Source organism: Botrytis sinoallii (assembly GCF_014898435.1).
Source record: "Botrytis sinoallii strain Bc 23 chromosome Unknown BSIN_020, whole genome shotgun sequence".
NCBI classification, from domain to species: Eukaryota; Fungi; Ascomycota; class Leotiomycetes; order Helotiales; family Sclerotiniaceae; genus Botrytis; species Botrytis sinoallii.
In genome coordinates this window covers 414185-434535 of record NW_024066047.1, presented here as the reverse complement: position 1 = coordinate 434535, position 20351 = coordinate 414185, and the positions used below count along the sequence as shown (strand labels likewise).

The window sequence follows — 20351 nt, the reverse complement described above, 5'->3', positions numbered from 1 at the left end:
ACAAATAGATGATGGATGTGGGTCTGGTACTCTTCATTTATAGTAAGTCACTCTTTTGCAGGTCTGGAACCGACATAAAGATCGCTGCATTTTACCACGATAATCCGAATTGTTGGTTGAAGACGATGAGGGATTGGTTGAAGAACGGGAAAGTTTTTGGAGTGGGTTCTTCTCTCCCTCTCAATATCAGATCAGGACTAATAAAATCGGTGCCAGACTAACTACGTGCAGTTTGATCCCCTGCGCCTTTTTGTCACAACCCGGTGGCTCTTCGTCAGATTTTGGTGGGTGACATCAGTATCTACCTGGCTCGCTGGGTACGTATTGTCATTGTCACTGATGGATGGATGCACTTCTAGAGTCTCAACACAGCCTCTGGATTTTTGTACCCGATTGGTTTCTTCTCAAGGCTGAATGATAGATGAACACTTTATTGATCATTCACTCTAGAGCTATATATAACCTTAATCTGATTGACTACCTAGGTATGCATCGACATGAATTAGTTTTTGTCCCTCTATCTTACATTTACATTGCCGTTGAGAGAATGTTTCCTGTTTGTTTGCTTGCTCGAGGCTTGCTCTCTACTTTGTCCGTTCATCTTGGTTCTCTTGGCTGTCCCGTATTTTATCTAACTTTCAAAGCTTATTATCGGATTCGTTGAATGGTTACTCCCGATCTGCAAACAGCCGCTGGTATCACGCTGGTGTTCTGTGCTCTGTGCTGTGCTGTGCCGCTGAGAGAACTGGGGAATATTTGCAATGCCCCGCTTTAAGATCATCAAGTGGTCCCTTTACTCTTCTTTCCATCCTGGACACCTGTCATTTGTCTGTTTTACGAGTATATACAAGATTAGTGGAGGGTTTGACGAACAGCACGCAATGTCCGCAGCAAACAAGAGGCCAGAGCGGCAGAGTATGAGAGTATGAGAGTATGACACAACAATATTAGTTGTCAAGAAGGTCTAGAAATTTAGCTGGTAGTGACAGCGAGCAGCCGCGCGCATGCCCAGTCATTTTGACGTCAAGAAGTACTTTGGGGTTACAGGAGTCTCGCAGAAACTAGGCACAGAGAGGAATGGACAACAACTTGGTATCATTAGGAATTTACTTCGTCCGGAGTATGATCCAGCCTCTTCTCCATTCTCCCACTCCCAAGTTGCCCTCTCAAAGGCCTTATATTCTGACATATAATCTTTCTCCACAACGCCCTCCATTAAAGTTTCCAGATGCCTAGATAATCATTAACAATTTTGATGAACCCTGTCCGTCAACACGTAAATTTCAAAATCGCCCCACCAAAACTACCCAACACTACTCCCCGCCTATATTATTAAATCCAGCCTTCCAATTTAGGCTTCGTCTTGCGACCCCAACTTCGACTTTTCTTCCAAAAAACATCATGCTCTCGCGATTGTTCCTTACGTCCAGCGTTAGAAGACATACTCGTGAGCCAATTCGATACTACAGTTCTCGGTGTGCGGGATTCTGGTTCAAATGACGCTCCTTTTGCTTCGCTCTGGTCTCGATGGATTGGTGCCATGATAGGTGGACTGTTCCTTCGAGGTGGTGGTGTGATTGGTGAGGTTTGAGAGCGTGTTGATTCCGCACTGGTTTGACGCGGACGACTTGTGTGTATACCCTTTGTGTAACTCTTTGAATATTCGGCATTGTAATTCGGTAATTCAATCTCACCGAGCCTTCTATTTGTCGACTTGGGGATTTTTCGAGGAGCTTGGCTAGCAGATGAGAACATCGAAGGTGAATCTAAGGCACCAAGAGTACCCATAGCACAATCTTGTTGGAGACGGAACTTCCAATCTTTTTCCAATGGCTTTGGAGGCTTGTCGAACATTGGGCTATGAAGATCTTGACTCGATAATGTTTCACATCTGCTCAATCTCTCGTTGCGTGTCTCTTCAAACTCATCGCCGCTTTCAATGTCTGTGATTTCCGAATCGTCAAAATCAAACACTGGACTAGGCGTCCTTGAAATGGTTCCGCTGGCTGCTAATGTTGGTTCTAGCAGATTGTTTTGGCTACGAGTATTTCTCATTTCCGGAGATGGCGAGCCCGTCTGTTTCCGGCCTGACATGTGCCTTGGTGCCACAAGATATGCCTCAAGCGGATTGTCAATCATACGACGTTGAGTTTGTCCAAAATCTACAGACTTCCCAGTTGAAGTCTCCCGTCTAGAAAGTTTCAGACGAGCTCCTAGTATATTTCTTTCAATTACTTCCGGCGAAGGAAGAGTACTAATATCAGGCTCCACGATCGAAGGCCAAGCCTTGGGAGTTTTTGGCGATGGAAGCCCAATTTTCGATGGATTTTTTTTCTTATTTGCATTTCGAGACATGGGGGTATCTCGTGGCTTTTCTGAAGTAATTCGCACCGCTCGTGGTCCTGGATAGGTCGCTCTGCAAATGAAAAATATAAGTATCGAGAACTCTAAAAATACGCTTTACAATGACAGGTGACAACATACGCCTGGAAAAACTCCATAACATCCAAATCACCATTCTCATCCCCATACGCCGGACTCAACAATACCGTTACACCAGGAGAAATGGGCGTTTCCTCTGATTTCCAATTCGCGGGTGGCTTTTCGAGAAAAAAGTTTCGGGGTGATGAGGCCTCATTATCTGGGGTTCGGGGAAACGAGGCGTTCTCTCTTTCATCAACGTCAAAAAGCAATTCGGGTGTTGGCATGACTTCTTCCATGTTGGCGTATGAAAATATATGACTTTGGGCATCTTGGATATATATCTCATCTGGTCTTTTTCGATGAAAGTACCCCTGACTCCTCGATTTTCTAACGTGTTTTCTATCGACCATGATGGATATGTCAACGTCAATGAGACGGCAGTTTTTGTGATATTCCAATGAAACAATGGGATATAGTATCCAAAGAGAGTGCCAATGTGCAACGATAGGAAACGAGCAGAGTAAATGAAACAGCGTAGGAAACCCAAACAAGCAATCAATCAAAATTAATGATTCTTAAGAAATAGTGCCTGCACTGTATGTATATCAATCCTCAATTGCAAAAGGAAAAGCAAAAAGAAACTCGAGGTATTAAAATGAATCAGCAAAATCAAAGGAATGAACGAACGAGCGAGTAAAAGATGTGTGAATAGTTCCAAGTAAAAAATCGAGATCGAGAGCGACCACAACGGTATAAGTACAGCATCAAAACACGAAGTAGTATCGAATTGCAATAAAACATGCCACCGCATGCAACCCAACCTCCAATCCTCATCTTAAATCCCGTTACCCGATCTACTAAAATTACTCAAGAAAATCGAAATACACATCGACATTGGTCCTCCAAAATATACCCGCCCACACCATCGCTTTTTAGTGTATCGAAAATCAATGAGTGCTGCTATTTACTGTTTCACAATAGAGGCTGAGGACCTATGGATAGATGTTTATGCGCTGTGGGCGCTTAAATTTTTTGATGGAGGGGCGGATCGCTTGGGGATTGGCTGGCGAGAATTGGGGGTTTGAGGCGGGGTTTTTGGTGCGTTGTACGGTAGGAGTCTATTGTGTGTTGTATAAATCATTGGAGTTGCCGTATTATGTTAACTTTTGTTTTATGCGTATTTTTATGCGTTTTGATGAAAGGTTTGGAGTTTGCTATCGGAGTTGTTCGAGTTGGGGGTTTTGCTTCTAAAAGTCTAAGAGGTTATTGCAACCTGGAGAATTACTCACGAATGGTAAAAACAACTATGGGATCCTCACGAATCCTCTGATGAATAAGATTCGTGTATCCATCTGAAGCACAATTGTCTATTGAAAGCAATCCGTGGAAGAAACTTCTGAGTTGGGGTATCTAAGTATAGCACTACCTTTGATACCTTACCATTCTCAAGTACTTCGTTTCGCAACTTCCCAAGTGGTGTATATATAACTCTTTCGCCGAGTTGGATTTCCACGAATCGAGCACCTTCTGATTTTTGCTGTTGAAATTCTCTGGACACGCGTGTCGTCACATCATACCTTCCACGACCGGTCTGTGGTGCGATGTTTGGGGAACGTACAAGCTACCCCGCTGGGTTGTTTCTCAAGGCGAAGATTTCTGTTCGTGACATTTTGTAGTTGTTTTTCTACCTAACTTGCCATGATATTGAAAGTCTTTGGTCGAATCTAAATCTTTGGTGATTACTAAAGACAGGATGTGTTGCGTCTAATCTTTTCTGGAATAGAGACCATCATCAAATACTTACAGACTCCCTGGCGAAAATCTCCCAAGGAGAAATTGTACTGTAATAGAATCTACTGTTTTTATGATTGATTAGCCAGTCTACCGGCTGTCTATCGAACAGTGTCAAGTAAATTGAAGATGATTTTAACTGTACGAGCCAGTAGAGGATATATAAAAACAATCCTAGAGGCTATTTCGCTATGTGCACCGACTTGGTGGTTGAACTTTCCTTGCATTCACATATACTATGTTTAAGTATACTTTTATATACCTCAAGTTATAAGAAGCCTGTTAATTGCCAACTCATGGAAAGACAATCTTGCATGATTTCAAAGCACCGCCTGCGAACTTCGACAGGAAAGGCAGCCAAGAAGAACAGTAGTCTTGGAGGAGCTCTTGGGCATAATGCTCCTATGGATAGCATGTGCGAACCCCGGAGTAGCAATTGATCAATAAAGATGCACTTCCATCACGGGTAGCTCTGTAGCAGAGACAGCTCGAGGATTGAAAACTCAGTGTGAGAGGTGCTCGACTCGCTACACGCCCTTGAAATTTTAGAACTATACAAACTTGAGCTCGTGAAATAGTGCGAGAGTGATGTGTTCCCGCGTTAGCAAAGATTCAGACTGAATGCAACAGTTTCCCTAAAGCGAAGGTTGTCCGCGAGAAGCTGAACAATTAGAACAAAAAGAGCTCCTGAAAGCTAGGTGCCACATATTGAACTATTCATTGAGGCTTGTGTGAAGCCATGATAAACCTGGTTAACTTACCTACCCAACGTTGTGCTGAATTACAAGTAGAAACTACCCGAGTCAAGATGCGTAAAGATGTCCATCCAAAGTAATTCCTTCCACAGCGATGCATATTGGACAGGAAAGTTCTTGCATTCCGTCTGATCCTTACGATATTTGATATCAAGAATGATTTTGGAAGTTTCCTATCAAGATAAATATGTCGGCCCGTGTACAACATTTTTAAAACGAATCATTTGAAACTAATAAATGAATATATATTCAGAAAATTAGAATAAAACGGTAACATTCGCATTCGGATTAAGGTTAATTTTAGGCTCAATATAATACCACAGTAGTATATTTCTCAGCTATCTATAAACCTTGATCGATCCGTTTCCTTTGAGCTTCCCCTCTTCTAGTTTTATATAGTACGCCCGCATTCATCCACCTACAGAATCAAATAATGATTTCGATAAGGCTTGCATGAAAATGTCCTCGGTAAGTATAGCAGCAAGGATTGTACGGATACTCATCCGTCTTTTCTGCACTAGATTCTCGTTTCACCTGAGAACTTGAGCCATTGTAAGACCACCTCTTATGTTTCAGCAAATAGAATCCTGGCAGCACTACGTCATAACGCGATTTCATAGTCCTGTTGGATCACTGCGCAATCCTTCAAGATCTGCGCTCTTGACATTGGGTGAACTAATTAGGCTGCGGAAAGATTATCCGTACCCGTGGGTAATCTACAACAGATAAACCGCTAGGTGGGTTACCCGCTTAAGGTTTTACCGACTCTGTGGAGTATTTGTCGAAGGATTTATCTGCCTTGCAGATTATCTGTAGGTAATCTGATCTACAAATACCACTCTATAAACAATCTACAGACGACTTATGGATTTTTTGTGTTTTAGAACCTACTAGTAATCCAAGTTTGTATTCATACCAACAAATAATCTACAAATTCTCCACAGATTATTTGTTTCAGATTTTGAATCATCTACCCCGCAATAGATAATTCGTCGATTATTTATTTATTAAGCCTATTGTTTGCTCCGCGAGTACCCGTTGTGTAGTCTAGAATCAATGTGCGAATCAAATTAAGTAGGCATGTTGTGGCTATTTCGTATCATTTATTGGAGCGTGAATCATCAATCACCAAGTACAAAAATATTTTGGTTCAATAAACTATTTCTCGAAGGTGGTCTAATGTGTGAGTAGTAGAAAGATCTCTGCAATCTAAGAGCCTGCATCTCTCTTCGTCGAAGCCGGCTCGTTGACCGAGTACCAAGTGAATCATATCACCTGAAGATGCGAATACGAGATCACACATTTCAGCTTCTGCAGGTCGTCGCGTCAGGACATCAATTAGCGAAAGCGTGCATGAATGCTACCTTCGCTTCATTAGACTAGCCACTTTAATCAACAACAGCATCCATCATTAATCGCGAAGTGAACGTTGTTCCGTATCAAGTCTAGGCAAAGATTTGAGAATGACCTGCTTTCTCTGCCGTACTAAGGTCATGAAATGAGCATCATATCAGGCTGCGCAGTGATATTATAGTACCTCACATCAATTTTCGAAGTCATGCAGTGTATCAAGATCACGCAAAAACGTGTGGGAACTTGAATTATAACACATCAATTGTGGAATTGGATGTTTTCATGATCATTTGAGAAACCAGACTATATCCAACGGGATATCATCAGTATAATCAATGTGGCATGATGGTATTTCCTGTTATACGTCATTTGGTATCACAAAGTCTCACTTGAAATGACAGCTTAAAAAAAGTTTGGAACTGTATGATGCACGCATGGCGCGCGCTCTATCAAAATGTTCACAAATCTGAATGGCTCGGTCAAGCTCCTCTTTCTACATACGCATTCACGATTCCGTGCATGTCGCTATATACAGGAACTAGAGTCATGTAATGGGCATGGTAACTTGTAGTATTACTATTATAATTTGAAGATCAGAAAAGTGCGGAACGAGCTGAAATATTGCAAATGTTTTAGTTGGAGTGGGAAGAGCTGTTTCGGTAGATCATTGCCCCTGACATCAGAGAGGCGGTTCTCAGAGGGATTCGACATACATTAGCGGCATTAGCCATCGTGTATATATATATATATATATGAGAGGGCTTCATGGAATTCTCAGGCCAGTCAGTGTACTCACGCGAAGATTCCACTGTACACATTGATTAATCCACAACAATCTTTCAAACGTCAACAGCTATATTCAGCCTTCACTCTTGCTTTCAGTAAATATGGCAAACCAAACTCGCATCTACGGCGACCTCAAAGTCACTTTGACCTCTGATTATAACTGGCTCTGGTCGGATAAAGGTACTGGTGCAGAGAAAGCCGCCACCTTTTGGCATCCGAAATCCCAGTCTGGGGACTTTGGGGGTATGCGTCCCTTGGGATCTGTCGGTACCAACCACTACAACGACATCAACAAGAAACAAGCTACCCTCCTCGTAGGGGCCACCAGTAATTCAAACCCCGCAGTCAAATCTCCAACTGACTACACGCAAATATGGATTTCTCAAGGTATGGGTGGAATATACGATAACTCTACATGGAGACCAATTCCCCCGCCGGGATATGTGTCGATGGGTGACGTTGTCTTTGATTGCACAAAGACATCATGGGATCAAAAGCCAAGTACCAATTTGGTCTGGTGTTTGCGAGCTGATCTCGCCAAGCGAGCTATCTACGGTGCCACTTCGTTTTGGGACGACGTAAAAGGCGGCGGTCTCTATGATTGTAGCGTGTGGCAGGCGGTTCCGGAACCCGTCGTAGGAAACGGCGACAAGAATATTCCCATCACTGCTGGTACTTTCCGAGCAAGTCCGAGCTACTCTAAGCCTGACTCATCCCAGGCTCTGGTTCCGATATTGTCTTGCGAGAATCAATTCAAGAGGTTTGACGCGCCAGTTCCTAAGATTACACCTAGTACAATTCCCAGCACAGGAGATCAATTTTCACTTAGCGAGCAGTGTCGTATTACTCTGCCCTTCACTTCCTTCTTCGAAAGTACAAATGAAAGATGCCTCGACTTTATCCAAGACCCCTTCATTGAGTTGAGCAGATCAATCGCATGGAGAACCGAGGGTGTATGGGTAAATGGGAGTGGGGGTGCGTACTCGCGCCAGAAAGAAATAAAGTATGGCGTCAGTAAGGAACAATCTGAGTCAATGACACACTCTGCAGGTGTTGAAGGTTAGTCTATTGCAATCAAATTCTCCGATTTTGCCTGTCTAATAATCAATCTCATTCCAATATTCGAAATGAGTATCCCTCCATTCTCATTCAAGATAGGCGATCGCTGACTTTCAATATTCTAGTCTCTGCTTCTGCTGGCATTGGATGCGCATCGTTTAGCGTCAGTCTCAATTATCAATTCACCTATCAAAGCAATTCTTCATCCACCGAGTTCAGTGAGTCAACGGTGACAGAAAAATTTGAGGTCCCAGGAAAAAATGCAACTGTTTTGTTTAGCAAGCATATCTGGATCACGGCCGCACGTACAAATGACGGTCCGGTAATGGAACAGATAGAGTTGGTCGCGAACGATGATGTTTATTTTGCTGGATGTCTAGTTGCTTCCGAATAGGCATAGGCCACGGAAGTTGGAGAAAGTTATGGGTGGTATCCGCTTGCTAGTAATCCTTACGATGGATTGATAATCTTTCACATTTCAAACCTCTCTCCTTGGTAAGGATACGAAGAAGAAAAGTCGCTCGCTTTGATCCGATTCCGCATTATTTGAAGTAGCATTCTGTTAGGCGGTAGCCAGGGAGAGGGGCTCTCACTCAACACCCCCTTTGAAGATGTGACTTAGCAGCTTAGCGCAATAGCAGTTCGCATTTCACGCATCGCTTTCTCGCCGCGATGCTTCGTGCTTGAGATCAATCTTTTCACATATTCTTATATTAAGCACAAGAATAATGTCAATACGTAGTTATTATCACTCTACCAAGTATCAGAGATCATTCCATGTTTTCACCCACAGATCGGTGTAACTGACCATTCCACTCTAAAATCTTGCTAAACCCGCGTATTACATTGCCCATCTAATAATCTACACACCCAAAACGGCCACGAGATCTCTATACTATCACGTTCTGCATTCATACAGAATCAGAATTAGACCCCAGCCTCGCCTTCTCGATACTTTCTCCACTGGTGTGGGCCCCTTTAGAAATTTGAGGAAAGCACCATCCAGGATGAAAGATCGCAAGGGATGATACAGCGATAACAATCATACTATTCTCGTCAGTTCCTCACAATATAAAGCTGGATAGGCAAACTTACAATCCTTCCATAACAACAAAACCTGCCTCATCCCGCATAATTGGATTTGCCCAACCCTGAACCATCTCTGCAATCCTATACACGCATCTCGCAAAAATGGTGACGAAAGCCACACTGATTCCAACACAAAATGATTTGAAGGGTCTTTTTGCAGCCATGAGTCTCGTATCTTCGGGCACTCGGTCCCATGATTTTCTCGTTCGGAGAACGTAGTCAATAACCAAGGCAGCGAAAACGATTAAAGTAAAGACCTGCCACACGATACCCGCAATCATAAGATTCGTGCCCAAATCTCTCGTCTTTTCGTTTTCACCAGCACTGGCAGCGATGCCCCCACCAATAGCCTGTAGTAACAACGAGAGAATATCAAAAGTAATAAACACCCAAGTATAAAATCTTGCGGGGATCCTCGATTTTTCTGTGCCAAAAGTTTGCACAATTTGTTGAAGCGTAATATACACACTAGCAACGACGAAACTAGGCGAGAAAATAAGACAGGAGATTTGGATCTCGAATCCGATGTCTGACCAGGCATTATTGTGTAAGAGAATTCGGCCAATGTATCCGGTTATTTCGCCCAGACAACCAATTGTTATGGCCATACCGAAGAAATATGTTTTGTAACGGATACTAGCGGCTAGGTGATAGATAGCTGCTAGCGTGAAAAAGGCGAGGAAAAATGCGTTGAAGCCTAGAGAGGGTGTGTAACCGTAGATAGTGGCTTCAACGGGGCACTCTGGGGATATAGAGGTACAATTTAGTGATCCGGGCATTTTGACTTATATAGAAAGAAATTCCGTACAAAATCGAAGTGGTGAAAGAGAATCAAAATTATGTTGTAAATAGTAGCGAAGATGTCTGTTTAATTAATAGCTGTACCGAAGCAATAGTACAGATGAATAGATAAGATCCATCCGAACAGAACTTTCTTCAGTAATATATACTCATTCATTCTGATGAGATTACAAGAGGTAAGCATCATGATGTATTTCGCGCAGCCGCATTCGCATTCATTCCTGCGGACGATACTATCAACATGTATCAAGTCGGGTCAAATACTGTCCGTCTATCGTTTATCCGCGAATCTTGTTGGCGGACGTTAAAATAGCCAAGTGTGTCCTTGTCAGCCTCTGACAAAATAATCTCCTAAAATATGTTTGACATAGAACTCAGATGAGCTTAGCCTTGACAACGGCCGTAAGTTTGAGGGAGTATGAAATTAAACGAGTCCGAAAGCGGATTTTGTGGATTATCGACCAATCAAAATCCGACAACAGCATCCCGCGTTTTTATGTCAAAGAGGCTATGCATAAATTCATGTACGATTGATATCGATGATGCGTCGTCCATACACTTCGTTGTTAAGGAATCAAATTCTCAGCAGCCACATTAAGATCCTAATGTAAAAAGATAACGCAATACCTCGTGGGCTTTTGATATTTAATCTACGTCGAGAAAGACCTATGCCTTCCTGGCCCAAGTCTTGGTATGACAACATTCGCTTACACCCAATTTAATAACACGTTTCCCCCTCAATAAGCACTTTTTCGAATATCACCTAATTGAATTTTTGAAATTGGAAAATCCAATTCAATTGATATAGCTTCAAATTGAAATAACTTTGTATTACGATATAAATCTCAATTAATAAAATCTATAAACAAAATTTGAATAGATTTAATCAAAAATTTATTGAATTAGAAATGATTAAATGAAATTATGATTTTTGATATAGTTTTTAGGGTTTTAAACTTTCGAAATTGAATTTTTATTTAATCATTTTCAATTCAATAAATTTTTGATTAAATCTATTCAAATTTTATTTATAGATTTTGTTAATTGAGATTTATATTATAATATAAAGTTTTTTCAATTTGGAGTTATATTAATTAAATTGAAAGTAATTGAATTATTTTAATATAGAATTCAGCAAAAAGTTGATGAGATCAAAAAAAGTTACGTTTTGGAAACATGTTATTAAATCGAGTATAAGGGCCATTCTGTACGTGCCCAAACTGACATAAATTTCTATCCACCTCAGTTTGAGACATTTAATGGATACAGATGAAGGACTGAGCGCTATTCCATATACTTATCAACAACAGAATACGGGGAACGCCACTTTTCTTTAGCAATTCTCCTGGCCATGATGCGTTCACGATAAGCTCTATCTGCCTCCTCCATCACAGCTTTCTCTTTTGATTCTGGTACCCCGGTTGTGTCAATGTAACGAGTTGGTGTATGTCGGACAGTACTTGTGAATTCTGGATGCATTGATGACGGATCTCGAATGTAGTTCCCAACAATATACAATTTCACATCTCCACCACAATTGCAAATGGATTCAAAACCAACAGTTAAACATTTAGTGCAGATGGTTCGAAGGCATGGATCGATGCGGGTAAATTGGAAATGGGAAGTCTCAAAGTGGATTTGTAAAGATTCTTCATCCCTGAATGTTTCCTGACAGTAGTCGTCAAGAAAACAACATTTGTAGGCCGTTTGGTCCCAGACAGCGAGGGCAAATTGAGAATGATTTTGGAAAACGGAATAATAATGCTCGACAAAAGGTTGGGAGTTATCCGCGTTGCTCACAAACATATCAAGCACCTCATCGGCCGTAGAATATGCCTGCGTTCCATCAATAATTGGACTAGTTTCTATTCCATCGGGATCATAGAGAACGATAGGAGGGATTCTATCTATTTTCCATCGCCGAAACATCTCGTCGCGTCTGGCTCTTCTTACGAATTTTTGTAGTGTTGGATCCCGGGCCGGCTCCGGATCTTGCCCCGACTTCACTTGTTTATCTTCAAGAATGTAATTCCAATCGCCTCTGGATGTGAACTCCGAGATTTTGGGCCCTATTGAATGATGAGCATGATCTGGACTTATTTCTTCGTCGTCGCTCTCAATAATGGATGCTACCGGTGGTAAATCTACGGTATCTTGGTCGAGACTATAATACGTGTTCTCCGATTGCCGTTCATTAGTGTTCGCATCATCGAGATCGTCGCGTTCTGGTAACGAGAGAAGAGCAATGGCTTCCATGTGGGCAGCTATATGGTCGCAAAGCTCTTTGGATACAGGGAGAGATTCTTTTGCCACTTCAAAATTGTCTGATAATGCATTATGTTCTGGAATATTCACCGAAAATGGGCAGAGTGGGCAAGCTCCTGCTGTATGGGACTCGTCTTCATTGCCATTGGACGCGAGAGCAGATGAACCGAAAAGGTCTGAAACGGGCTGCGAAGCTTTTTTCACAATCATGGATAGCTGAGTCTCGTTGAAAGCATTTTTATGCTCCTCCCGTAAGTGATGCTTAAATTCTTCTTCAGAGCGGTAGACCATTGATTCGTGACCGGGTACCTGGCAGCACCATACCACGGCATGTTGCCATTGCATATGATTGACCCAGTCTTCTACCGTTGCGAAATATTCTGTTGACTTGTTACATCCATCAAAAAGGCATACGTATGGTTCTATATCTCGTAGTACGTGTCGCCTGTAAACAATCAGCCAATGTTTCTCAGCTCAAAACAAAGGGGTTACTTACTTCCAACGGGCTTGAATCATATCTTCCTTATCAACAATACGAAAACAATAAGGACAGACTACTTCCTTGACTTCACCCTCTGACTTCGAAGGTGGGGCGGGAATATCTAGCTGTTCTCGACGGGCAACAGCTGACCTTGTTATCCCCGAAATTGCGACTGATTTCGGATAAGAAGCAAACTTAAGGTGGTTGACAGATGAAGCTTCAGTAGCAGAGTACTGATTAGTACTAATAGAACCTCGAGCCGAGCTTACCTGTTGTCTAAAAATCGGCGTACCTCTATGCTGAGCTCCTGCCGGCCGAATTACTGTATCTTTGGGTATAAGTGGAAGTACCAGATCTGCCGCGAACGAACGCTCAACACCCTGCTTTAGCTTCTCTTTATGTCGCTCCCGGTATTCTAACTTTCTTCTTCGAAATACTGCAGCTTCTACCAGTCTGTTCAGTAAGTTTGGTGAGGCACCGGGGAATCGGAATTCTATCTGCCAGCGGACAGACGCTTGGAATTCTACGAGTTCCGCCGAAGCTTCGTCTTTTGCTATGAAGTTTGCCACTTTCACATTTTCGTTTGCTGAGCTAGGCTTTTTTATAATAGTAGAAAGCCTATAAAGACGAGTAATTGTGTCTTTGATCGTATTTAGAGCTGTCGCTACGACATCAGCACGATGAAGACTGGGTGAATCATCCGTTTCGGACCCGGTATCTGATTCATCATCCAAACTAATGGCCATAGAGTCTTCCGATGATGAATCTGAGCTGTAACCCTTTTCAATCTCCTCTTCCGCTTCCTCCTCTAGTATTACCGGCGGATCCATTGCTTGTTTCGTGCTTTGTCTTAGGCGATCCAACATTTGAATCAGAATTTCTTTAACATCAGCATCATCACGAAGCCGGTAATCTACCGATGCTCGTCCTGGAGCAAAAACACCCAAGTTGCCTGCCCAAATTTTGAATCTTCCAAGTTCGTTTTCTAACTCTGATCGTAAATGGGGTTCGAGCTGTTTAGCCCGCCCACGTGCGAATACCGTAGCCACATTTCTAGCAATTTCAGCGATCGAATCTCCAGGGGCTTGTCGTGGTTCCGCATATAGCGACATTACTAGTTTATCTTCTGGTAGTAAACCATATACACTATTATTTTTGGAATCATCATCCTGTTAAAAATTATTGAAGACAAGCAGGATGTTGCCGCTGTGAAAAAAAAGTGGATTTGTAACATGCCTGTAGTGCAACGTCGGGATAAACTCCCAAGTCCGCAGATATGCCTATTCACGTTCACCAATCATTTGGCTCTTGTTCTTGTCTTCCGGGATCTTCGCCACAAAGGGAAAGTTTCCAAGGCTGCTTACTCAAGACCATGGTTTTTGATTGTAGACGCAGAAGTCTGCCTCATGATCATCAGAATGTGTTCTGAAACAAATGTCGAAGTTATATTTTTCCGAAATTCTTGAACGACATAGATAAGTATGAGTGGTATTGAAGTGACTGGGCTAGTCCTAGCCGTGCTTCCGCTATTCATTGAGGGCGCGAAAGCATACTCACATGGCGTTGAAACCATTCGAAAAACAGTCTCTCGTCGAGAACGAGATGAAAAGCTCATGGATTTCTATGACGAATTTTATTGGGAAATCGTGCAGTTAGATCGTCAAACTTTAGGGGTCATCAAATCATTGCCCTATTTGTCTGACAAACGAAAGGCTGAGCTGACCATGGATATTCATTTGGAGGCCTGGAAAACTGATGCAGATGTTGCTCAAGCACTCTTTGATTATTTTGGATCCCAGGAGGATCTGGATGCTTTTCTACACGTGATGGGCAAAATTGCTCAGTTGCTTTCTCAGTTGATAAAAGATTCTACTATCCATGTATTATCGGGCGATATTGTAAGCATGGATACCAATATACAGAACGCTCACAGCTGATAGAGTGTAGGGGCAATCCAAGATGTTCAATAAATTGACAGATTTTGCTGCTGATAGAGAAAGAGGCGATACAACTAGTACTTTCAAGGAAAGAATACGCTTTTGGAAAAAAGAAAAAGACCGGGAAATATGCCTGAAGAACTTGTCAACGTGGAATAAAAGACTTTTCCGTTTGGCAGAGCAAGCACAAAAGGAACCTGCTACCAAAAAGTTATCTTCTGGAGCGAAAGATGTTCCTTTATCGCATCTGCGGACACTCTCGCAAAAGCTGTACAAGGCGCTTGCAAAATGTTGGAGTTGCAATTGTCCAACTCAACACGAAGCACAGTTTTGCTTGAAAGCTCGAGGAAATTCGGTGAAACCAGTGATAACAGAGATCGATTTTGACTTTCTATTTTCCGTTCAAGAAGACATGCAATTGGGGAGATGGCAAGAAGGAACTGTGGTTGTAAGATCAAATGGGTTAGTTAATAGTACCTACTAAAGATTGGGACAGATCATTACTAACACATGCCTACTTTGCTGTAGCGGATCTGTTAAAGATGACCGCTCACTCCTACAGAAAATATGTGATACCGTCGGATGTAGAGGACCCGTTGATCAATGCCTCCAACTCTTGGTAGAAGATACTGGGAGCAACGAAATGCTTTGGCAACTGCGCTCAACTCCCAAGAGACTACCCAAATCAGCAGCCTCACAGACCGAGTCTTTGCAAGCAGTGCTAGAAAAATCGACAAAATTACCTCTCATCATAAAACGGAGACTGGCAGTCATTTTCGCACATTCGTTGTTGCAGCTGCACGAAAGTTACTGGAAGAACAAGGAGTGGAGTAAAAGTCACATATTCTTCTTTTATGGTACCGCCGGAGCCCTGGATTTTGAACGACCTTATTTATCAACAGTCTTCGATCCTGCCATAGACGAGAAGCACCCACCTGTGGATTTAAACCGCTTTCATCGCAACCCGAGTATCTTAGCCCTAGGAATTCTCCTCATAGAGATACATACCGGCAAATTGATTGAGAGTTTTCGCACCGAGACTGAGCGACAACAATTTAACACAAATACGGATTTGACTGTCGCGAACCGTGTGGTAATGAGTCTTGAGGATTGCTCCCTTGGATATCGTGATGTGATTCAGTCATGTTTGGATACACCATGGGTACCAGCAGGTCAGAGGGTGAATTTGGAAGATGTAGCAACAAGGGCTGGAGTATATCAGGATGTGATCAAACCGTTGGAAGAAGAATTTTCGTACTTGTTCCGTGAAAGAATATAAGTTTTTATTTACGAGTACACCAATACTTATAACGATGAAGTTAGTACTAGGTCTACTATATACTTCGCGCTCAATAAGCATCAGTTTAGAGAATGATCTATATAATACTTCAAACGGATTTTTCAACCTAAAACGTTTTTAAATCTAAAATTCACTTTTTGATCTTTTAATACAATCTAGTCTTTTTATATCTAATATTTTAATATAATATATGTTTTTATTTTTTTTTAATAATATAATTTATATAGTTTCTTTACTATATATTTTTTGATATTATGTTTTTTATAATCTATTTATTATTGAATTTATTAATATATAAAAATCTTTCAAGTTTATAAAGATTAACAAAACTGTTTTTTTCAGTTTTTTTTAAGAAGTATAAATAAAGAAGATTGTTGTTATAATATAATATGAATAAAAATAATTAGAATATAGATTTAAAAGATTTAAAAGATTTAAAAGATTAATTGTGAATATAAGATTCAGAAATTATTTTTGGAAAAAAAATCTATATAAATATTATAAATTCTTTATTATTTGTTATAATAATCTTTTATTATTTATTAATATTAGGTAATTTTTTATATTTAATAATATAATTTTATAAAGGTTTTTTGATATAAATACAAAACTAGATATCATCAAGAATAGATTGTATTAAAGAATCAGAAAGTGAATCTCAGATCCAAAAAACGTATTGGGTGAAAAATCCGTTTGAATTGCTATAGGTCTATCTGGAAATAAACTAGAGTTATGTTTCTGATTTGCTAGTGCTTTCTTTGTCACTAGGTAATGGAAATCCATTATCTGATACTGAACCACCATGAATAATGATGTCCAAATTCTGGCTACTATCCTCCTCCTCACTATCTTCCTCGTCCTTCTCCTCCTCCTCCTCCTCCTCCTTCTTCACAAAAGGTTGTAGTATGAGATCTGTGCGAGCCTGGTGAGCCTTTTTCAATCGTGTTTCCTCTTCAGCTTTGGTAGATTTGGGTTCTCGTTCCCGTCCAAGCAGTGCATCTTGTATTGCCTCTACATACGCCATCTTTCTCCTATACCATGACCGCCTACGAGCCTGGATTTCGCTGATCGGTATCTAATTAGAAGTATCTAGCTCCATTTGCTCCAGCCTCTCTTGCTCCTCATTCATTTCTCTCAGAGCCTCTCGCAAAACTTGTGCATCGGCAGGCCATTGGATTGTATCATTGGAAGATTCGATTGCTTTTGGTTTTTTCTGATGACCTTCATCTTTCGTTCGATCTGGTATGTTGGTGGACATGATTTTTAGAGAATTAGTGTTTCTATCTTTGCTTCGTTGGAAAAAAGATGTAGTCGAGTGCGCTGAATGAAGGATCCAGTGATGATAACGCAGTATTTAAAGGTGGTAGTAACAGAATAAAGGTTGATGATGTGGGCTGAAAATAGTTGTATTGTTCTAAAAGAGGTGAGAAGGAGATGATCCTTTATACCCCGCCTGTGACTAGTGTATGGGAAAGCACCCCTTTAAAGCTCCACCTTCCTTCTGTAACCTCTCAAATTAGTATTTGGAACTAGTTGACACTAATTTATAGTTTATACTATGGAGGGCTTGATCGGGAGTATCAAACCATTTTTAGTTAGATCGACGTTTATTTTGTTGTAGATCATTGGTTATCCAAGTTCGTGGTTTCTCTTTGGGGTACATCGCTTGACTAGATGGCTCTTTCACCTTGACCACAATTTTTCCATCTGAAGGCTAGCTTGCACTACTTCAAGATGAGTATGTCACTCCTTAAGTTTACTGTTTCATAAGTTATTTCGAGCTTTAAATATGCGACGTGCTAGTAGTCTTTTCGAGTACATCATCAGAGTCATATTTCCCCTTGTCCTTGGCACTGTCGTATACATCCTATTTCATTTCTTACGACACTCTGGGCGCTGCGTACTTGGAGGGCATTAGTATGTTAGAGTCGGTACCAATGCTTTCCATATTGGATGCTGGCTTGGGTCACGATTAATTAGCATGAATCAAGAATTTGGGTATGCCAAGGGGGATAGCTTAGTTTATGTCAAATAAATCTACGAGATTCATCGCAATTTGAAATTTTATTTCGAAGCACATACGAAGGTGTCCAAAGCTGCTGATCAATTTTTATTGCCTTCACAAACATGTCATATGAAAGCAATTAGATTTTTTTTGGTGCAACTCAATTACTATTGCTACTGCTACAGCAGACAGGATTATTGGAGACACAGTACACAACAACGTTACGGCCCGATAAATAAACGCCTTCCCACATAGAAATAGCAGTATTTGATGTCGATATTTTCAATACATCGTGGGTATCAATTCCACTTTTGTAATTCCAATTCCCAAGCCCTAAAAGCGAATTCGCCTCGCTTGCCTTGTCCTCGTGCCATATGCTCATTAATAATCGCTTGCGACAGAGACTGTTGCATCACTATCGTAACCAGTCGTATCTTCGTCATCGTCACCAATGGCAGCATTGCCAATTGCCTGATTTCTAGTTGTAGCATTGACCCTTGCGGAAGATAGGAGTTCGTCATCTTCCTGCATCACGCGGATATAATAGATCATCATATCCTTTTCGCTTCCATGACCACTCCTTATGCAGCCATCACACACACTCTGACTGAAAGTTTTGAATCTACAGCCTGTGACGCATCTTTCACAATTCCTAACAATTGGAGTGCGAATGCTAGAGGTCAGGAACTGGTGTGTATATGTTCCTGGGCGCGGTCCCGCGGCGTATGGAGCTTCGGCTGCTTGGCTGGCAAAAATGTCTAGAGAGGATGGCAACACAGGAGTGTTTAGACTAGATGTGGGGGACGATGTTGCCGATAAGGAAGGAGCCGGTTGTCCAGCATTTGACTCCATATTTCCAAAGAAAGGGGTCTCGGGAGGAGTTGTGAAAGTTTTGCCGCTGGTTTTTCCTTTTTCCAAAGAGCTTTGAATCGAAACAGAACTTGTGGCGGGAGTAGCTACTTGCATTTCGTGATAGGTTGAGGTGGTGGGTGAAGTGTTTACAATTCCACCATCAATCTTCGCTTTATCCACTGGACTTTGAGACGATTGGAGAGTTTTATCCATCTTAGCTGGAACTTTTGAAGGATTTCAGGGGATGGAAGGGTGCAGGAAAGATTTCAATAACCTTGAAAATGAAATAGAGATGCAAATCTTTTCAAGAAAAAGAGGGATGAATAGAAATGTTCAGAAGTGAAGAGAGATTCAGGTGCAAAACTTATTGTTAAGAGAGCCATATTTATATGTGAAATTTTTTATGATAGTGAGCTGAGAGAGGAAACCTACATGATATCATCAGACACGCTAGAGAAGTAACTAATGATAATGATCTGGGGATCAAGACTCACTAATTCGAATTGACTTATCACTGTACAGAATCCGGAGCAAAGTTAATGATTCTTTCAAAATAAGAACAGTATCAAACAAGTAGATGAACTTAAAGTGCTACCGATGAGTGTAAGTTAAGAGTTTGTGGGACTGCTAATTTGATAGGGTTTGGTAGGCTCTAACAAGTTCTGGAAGACTGTGAGTTGTTCTAAACAATTTAAGCTGATTGTTTGAAAATTAAGGTAAAGGAAGGTATGAGTGAGCTAATCAGAAGCAGCAGCATCTATACCTGTTTTTCAACAACGGTGAGTATGACCGATCATTTTGAAGTATATTTAGCGAAAAAGTAACTGCGATGAAGAGATCCATTTAATCGTGTTATTGAGGGGGATTAGAGAGATTGGAATCTGTAGCGATGACGAATCGAAGTTAAAGGGTAGAACCCAACATGGCTAGAGACAGTCGATGATTACATAATTTCGACATATGATGATGACTTTTGAAGGCAGGTTCTAGTCTAGATTTTCAGATCCATGATTAAGTTTGATTCTATAGTGTATATTCTAACGTCAAGTTTCAGACTTCAGTAGTAAGGAGCTGATCGTTTGAACTTACCAGGTCATGTGATCAATTTGCTCATTGCATATCCTTATTGGAGACGAGGGGATATATGGAGAGGTTGATCAATGCTTATTTCTCTAGTGGGCTTTGTATGGAGAAAAGCAGTAAGAGAAATGTGCAGAACTACAAGTTAGGCTGTCGATCATGACGAACGAGCAGGCCGTCAAAAACCTTTAAGCTTGTACTGAGATTTCAGTCTCCACTTTGAAACTATCGAACGTACTAGCGCTAGTATTACACACTCAAGCATACAGCGACTCGAAGGACGCTGTTTTTTCCACGCATGTTTTGTTGAAATTAGAAATAAATAGCTACAATCAAGGTGTATTCAAGCACAATAGACAATCGCTAAACTACC

General features: G+C 41.2%; 8 protein-coding genes across 8 annotated transcripts; 3 read left to right on the top strand and 5 right to left on the bottom strand.

Moving 5' to 3' along the window:
• Positions 1 to 485: 485 nt before the first annotated feature.
• EAF02_009541 (uncharacterized protein) lies at positions 486 to 5280 on the bottom strand. The gene is made up of 3 exons (XM_038905589.1): positions 4977 to 5280; positions 2485 to 4280; positions 486 to 2416 (listed from the first exon to the last, which is right to left on the bottom strand). The coding sequence occupies exons 2-3, from the start codon at positions 2832 to 2834 to the stop codon at positions 1333 to 1335; spliced, it is 1434 nt and encodes a 477-aa protein (XP_038754647.1). The 5' UTR covers positions 2835 to 4280; positions 4977 to 5280; the 3' UTR covers positions 486 to 1332.
• EAF02_009542 (uncharacterized protein) lies at positions 762 to 1193 on the top strand (the record flags this gene model as incomplete). Its single annotated transcript, XM_038905590.1, has 2 exons — positions 762 to 923; positions 990 to 1193. The coding sequence occupies 2 exons, from the start codon at positions 762 to 764 to the stop codon at positions 1191 to 1193; spliced, it is 366 nt and encodes a 121-aa protein (XP_038754648.1).
• Positions 5281 to 7099: 1819 nt separating the features above from the next.
• Positions 7100 to 10248, bottom strand: EAF02_009539 (uncharacterized protein). Its single transcript, XM_038905587.1, has 2 exons — positions 9264 to 10248; positions 7100 to 9215 (listed from the first exon to the last, which is right to left on the bottom strand). Exons 1-2 carry the CDS (start codon positions 10034 to 10036, stop codon positions 9080 to 9082), a joined length of 909 nt encoding a protein of 302 aa, XP_038754645.1. The 5' UTR covers positions 10037 to 10248; the 3' UTR covers positions 7100 to 9079.
• EAF02_009540 (uncharacterized protein) lies at positions 7211 to 8562 on the top strand (the record flags this gene model as incomplete). Its single annotated transcript, XM_038905588.1, has 2 exons — positions 7211 to 8168; positions 8294 to 8562. The coding sequence occupies 2 exons, from the start codon at positions 7211 to 7213 to the stop codon at positions 8560 to 8562; spliced, it is 1227 nt and encodes a 408-aa protein (XP_038754646.1).
• Positions 10249 to 11342: 1094 nt separating the features above from the next.
• EAF02_009538 (uncharacterized protein) lies at positions 11343 to 13916 on the bottom strand (the record flags this gene model as incomplete). The annotated part of the gene is made up of 2 exons (XM_038905586.1): positions 11343 to 12768; positions 12820 to 13916. The coding sequence occupies 2 exons, from the start codon at positions 13914 to 13916 to the stop codon at positions 11343 to 11345; spliced, it is 2523 nt and encodes an 840-aa protein (XP_038754644.1).
• A 369-nt stretch (positions 13917 to 14285) lies between these two features.
• Positions 14286 to 16020, top strand: EAF02_009537 (uncharacterized protein; the record flags this gene model as incomplete). The annotated part of the gene is made up of 3 exons (XM_038905585.1): positions 14286 to 14702; positions 14752 to 15203; positions 15270 to 16020. The coding sequence occupies 3 exons, from the start codon at positions 14286 to 14288 to the stop codon at positions 16018 to 16020; spliced, it is 1620 nt and encodes a 539-aa protein (XP_038754643.1).
• Positions 16021 to 16771: 751 nt separating this feature from the next.
• On the bottom strand, positions 16772 to 17299 carry EAF02_009536 (uncharacterized protein; the record flags this gene model as incomplete). Its single annotated transcript, XM_038905584.1, has 2 exons — positions 16772 to 17116; positions 17195 to 17299. 2 exons carry the CDS (start codon positions 17297 to 17299, stop codon positions 16772 to 16774), a joined length of 450 nt encoding a protein of 149 aa, XP_038754642.1.
• A 1128-nt stretch (positions 17300 to 18427) lies between these two features.
• EAF02_009535 (uncharacterized protein) lies at positions 18428 to 19111 on the bottom strand (the record flags this gene model as incomplete). The annotated part of the gene is made up of 1 exon (XM_038905583.1): positions 18428 to 19111. The coding sequence occupies one exon, from the start codon at positions 19109 to 19111 to the stop codon at positions 18428 to 18430; it is 684 nt and encodes a 227-aa protein (XP_038754641.1).
• Between the last annotated feature and the right edge of the window lie 1240 nt (positions 19112 to 20351).

Coding starts and splice junctions, on each gene's coding strand:
- EAF02_009539 (XM_038905587.1), bottom strand. CDS start 10,036: ATGCCCGGATCACTAAATTGTACCTCTATATCCCCAGAGTGCCCCGTT. Junction 9,216..9,263: donor TTTGTTGTTATGGAAGGATT/GTAAGTTTGCCT, acceptor TGACGAGAATAG/TATGATTGTTATCGCTGTAT.
- EAF02_009541 (XM_038905589.1), bottom strand. CDS start 2,834: ATGGTCGATAGAAAACACGTTAGAAAATCGAGGAGTCAGGGGTACTTT. Junction 2,417..2,484: donor GTTATGGAGTTTTTCCAGGC/GTATGTTGTCAC, acceptor TTTCATTTGCAG/AGCGACCTATCCAGGACCAC.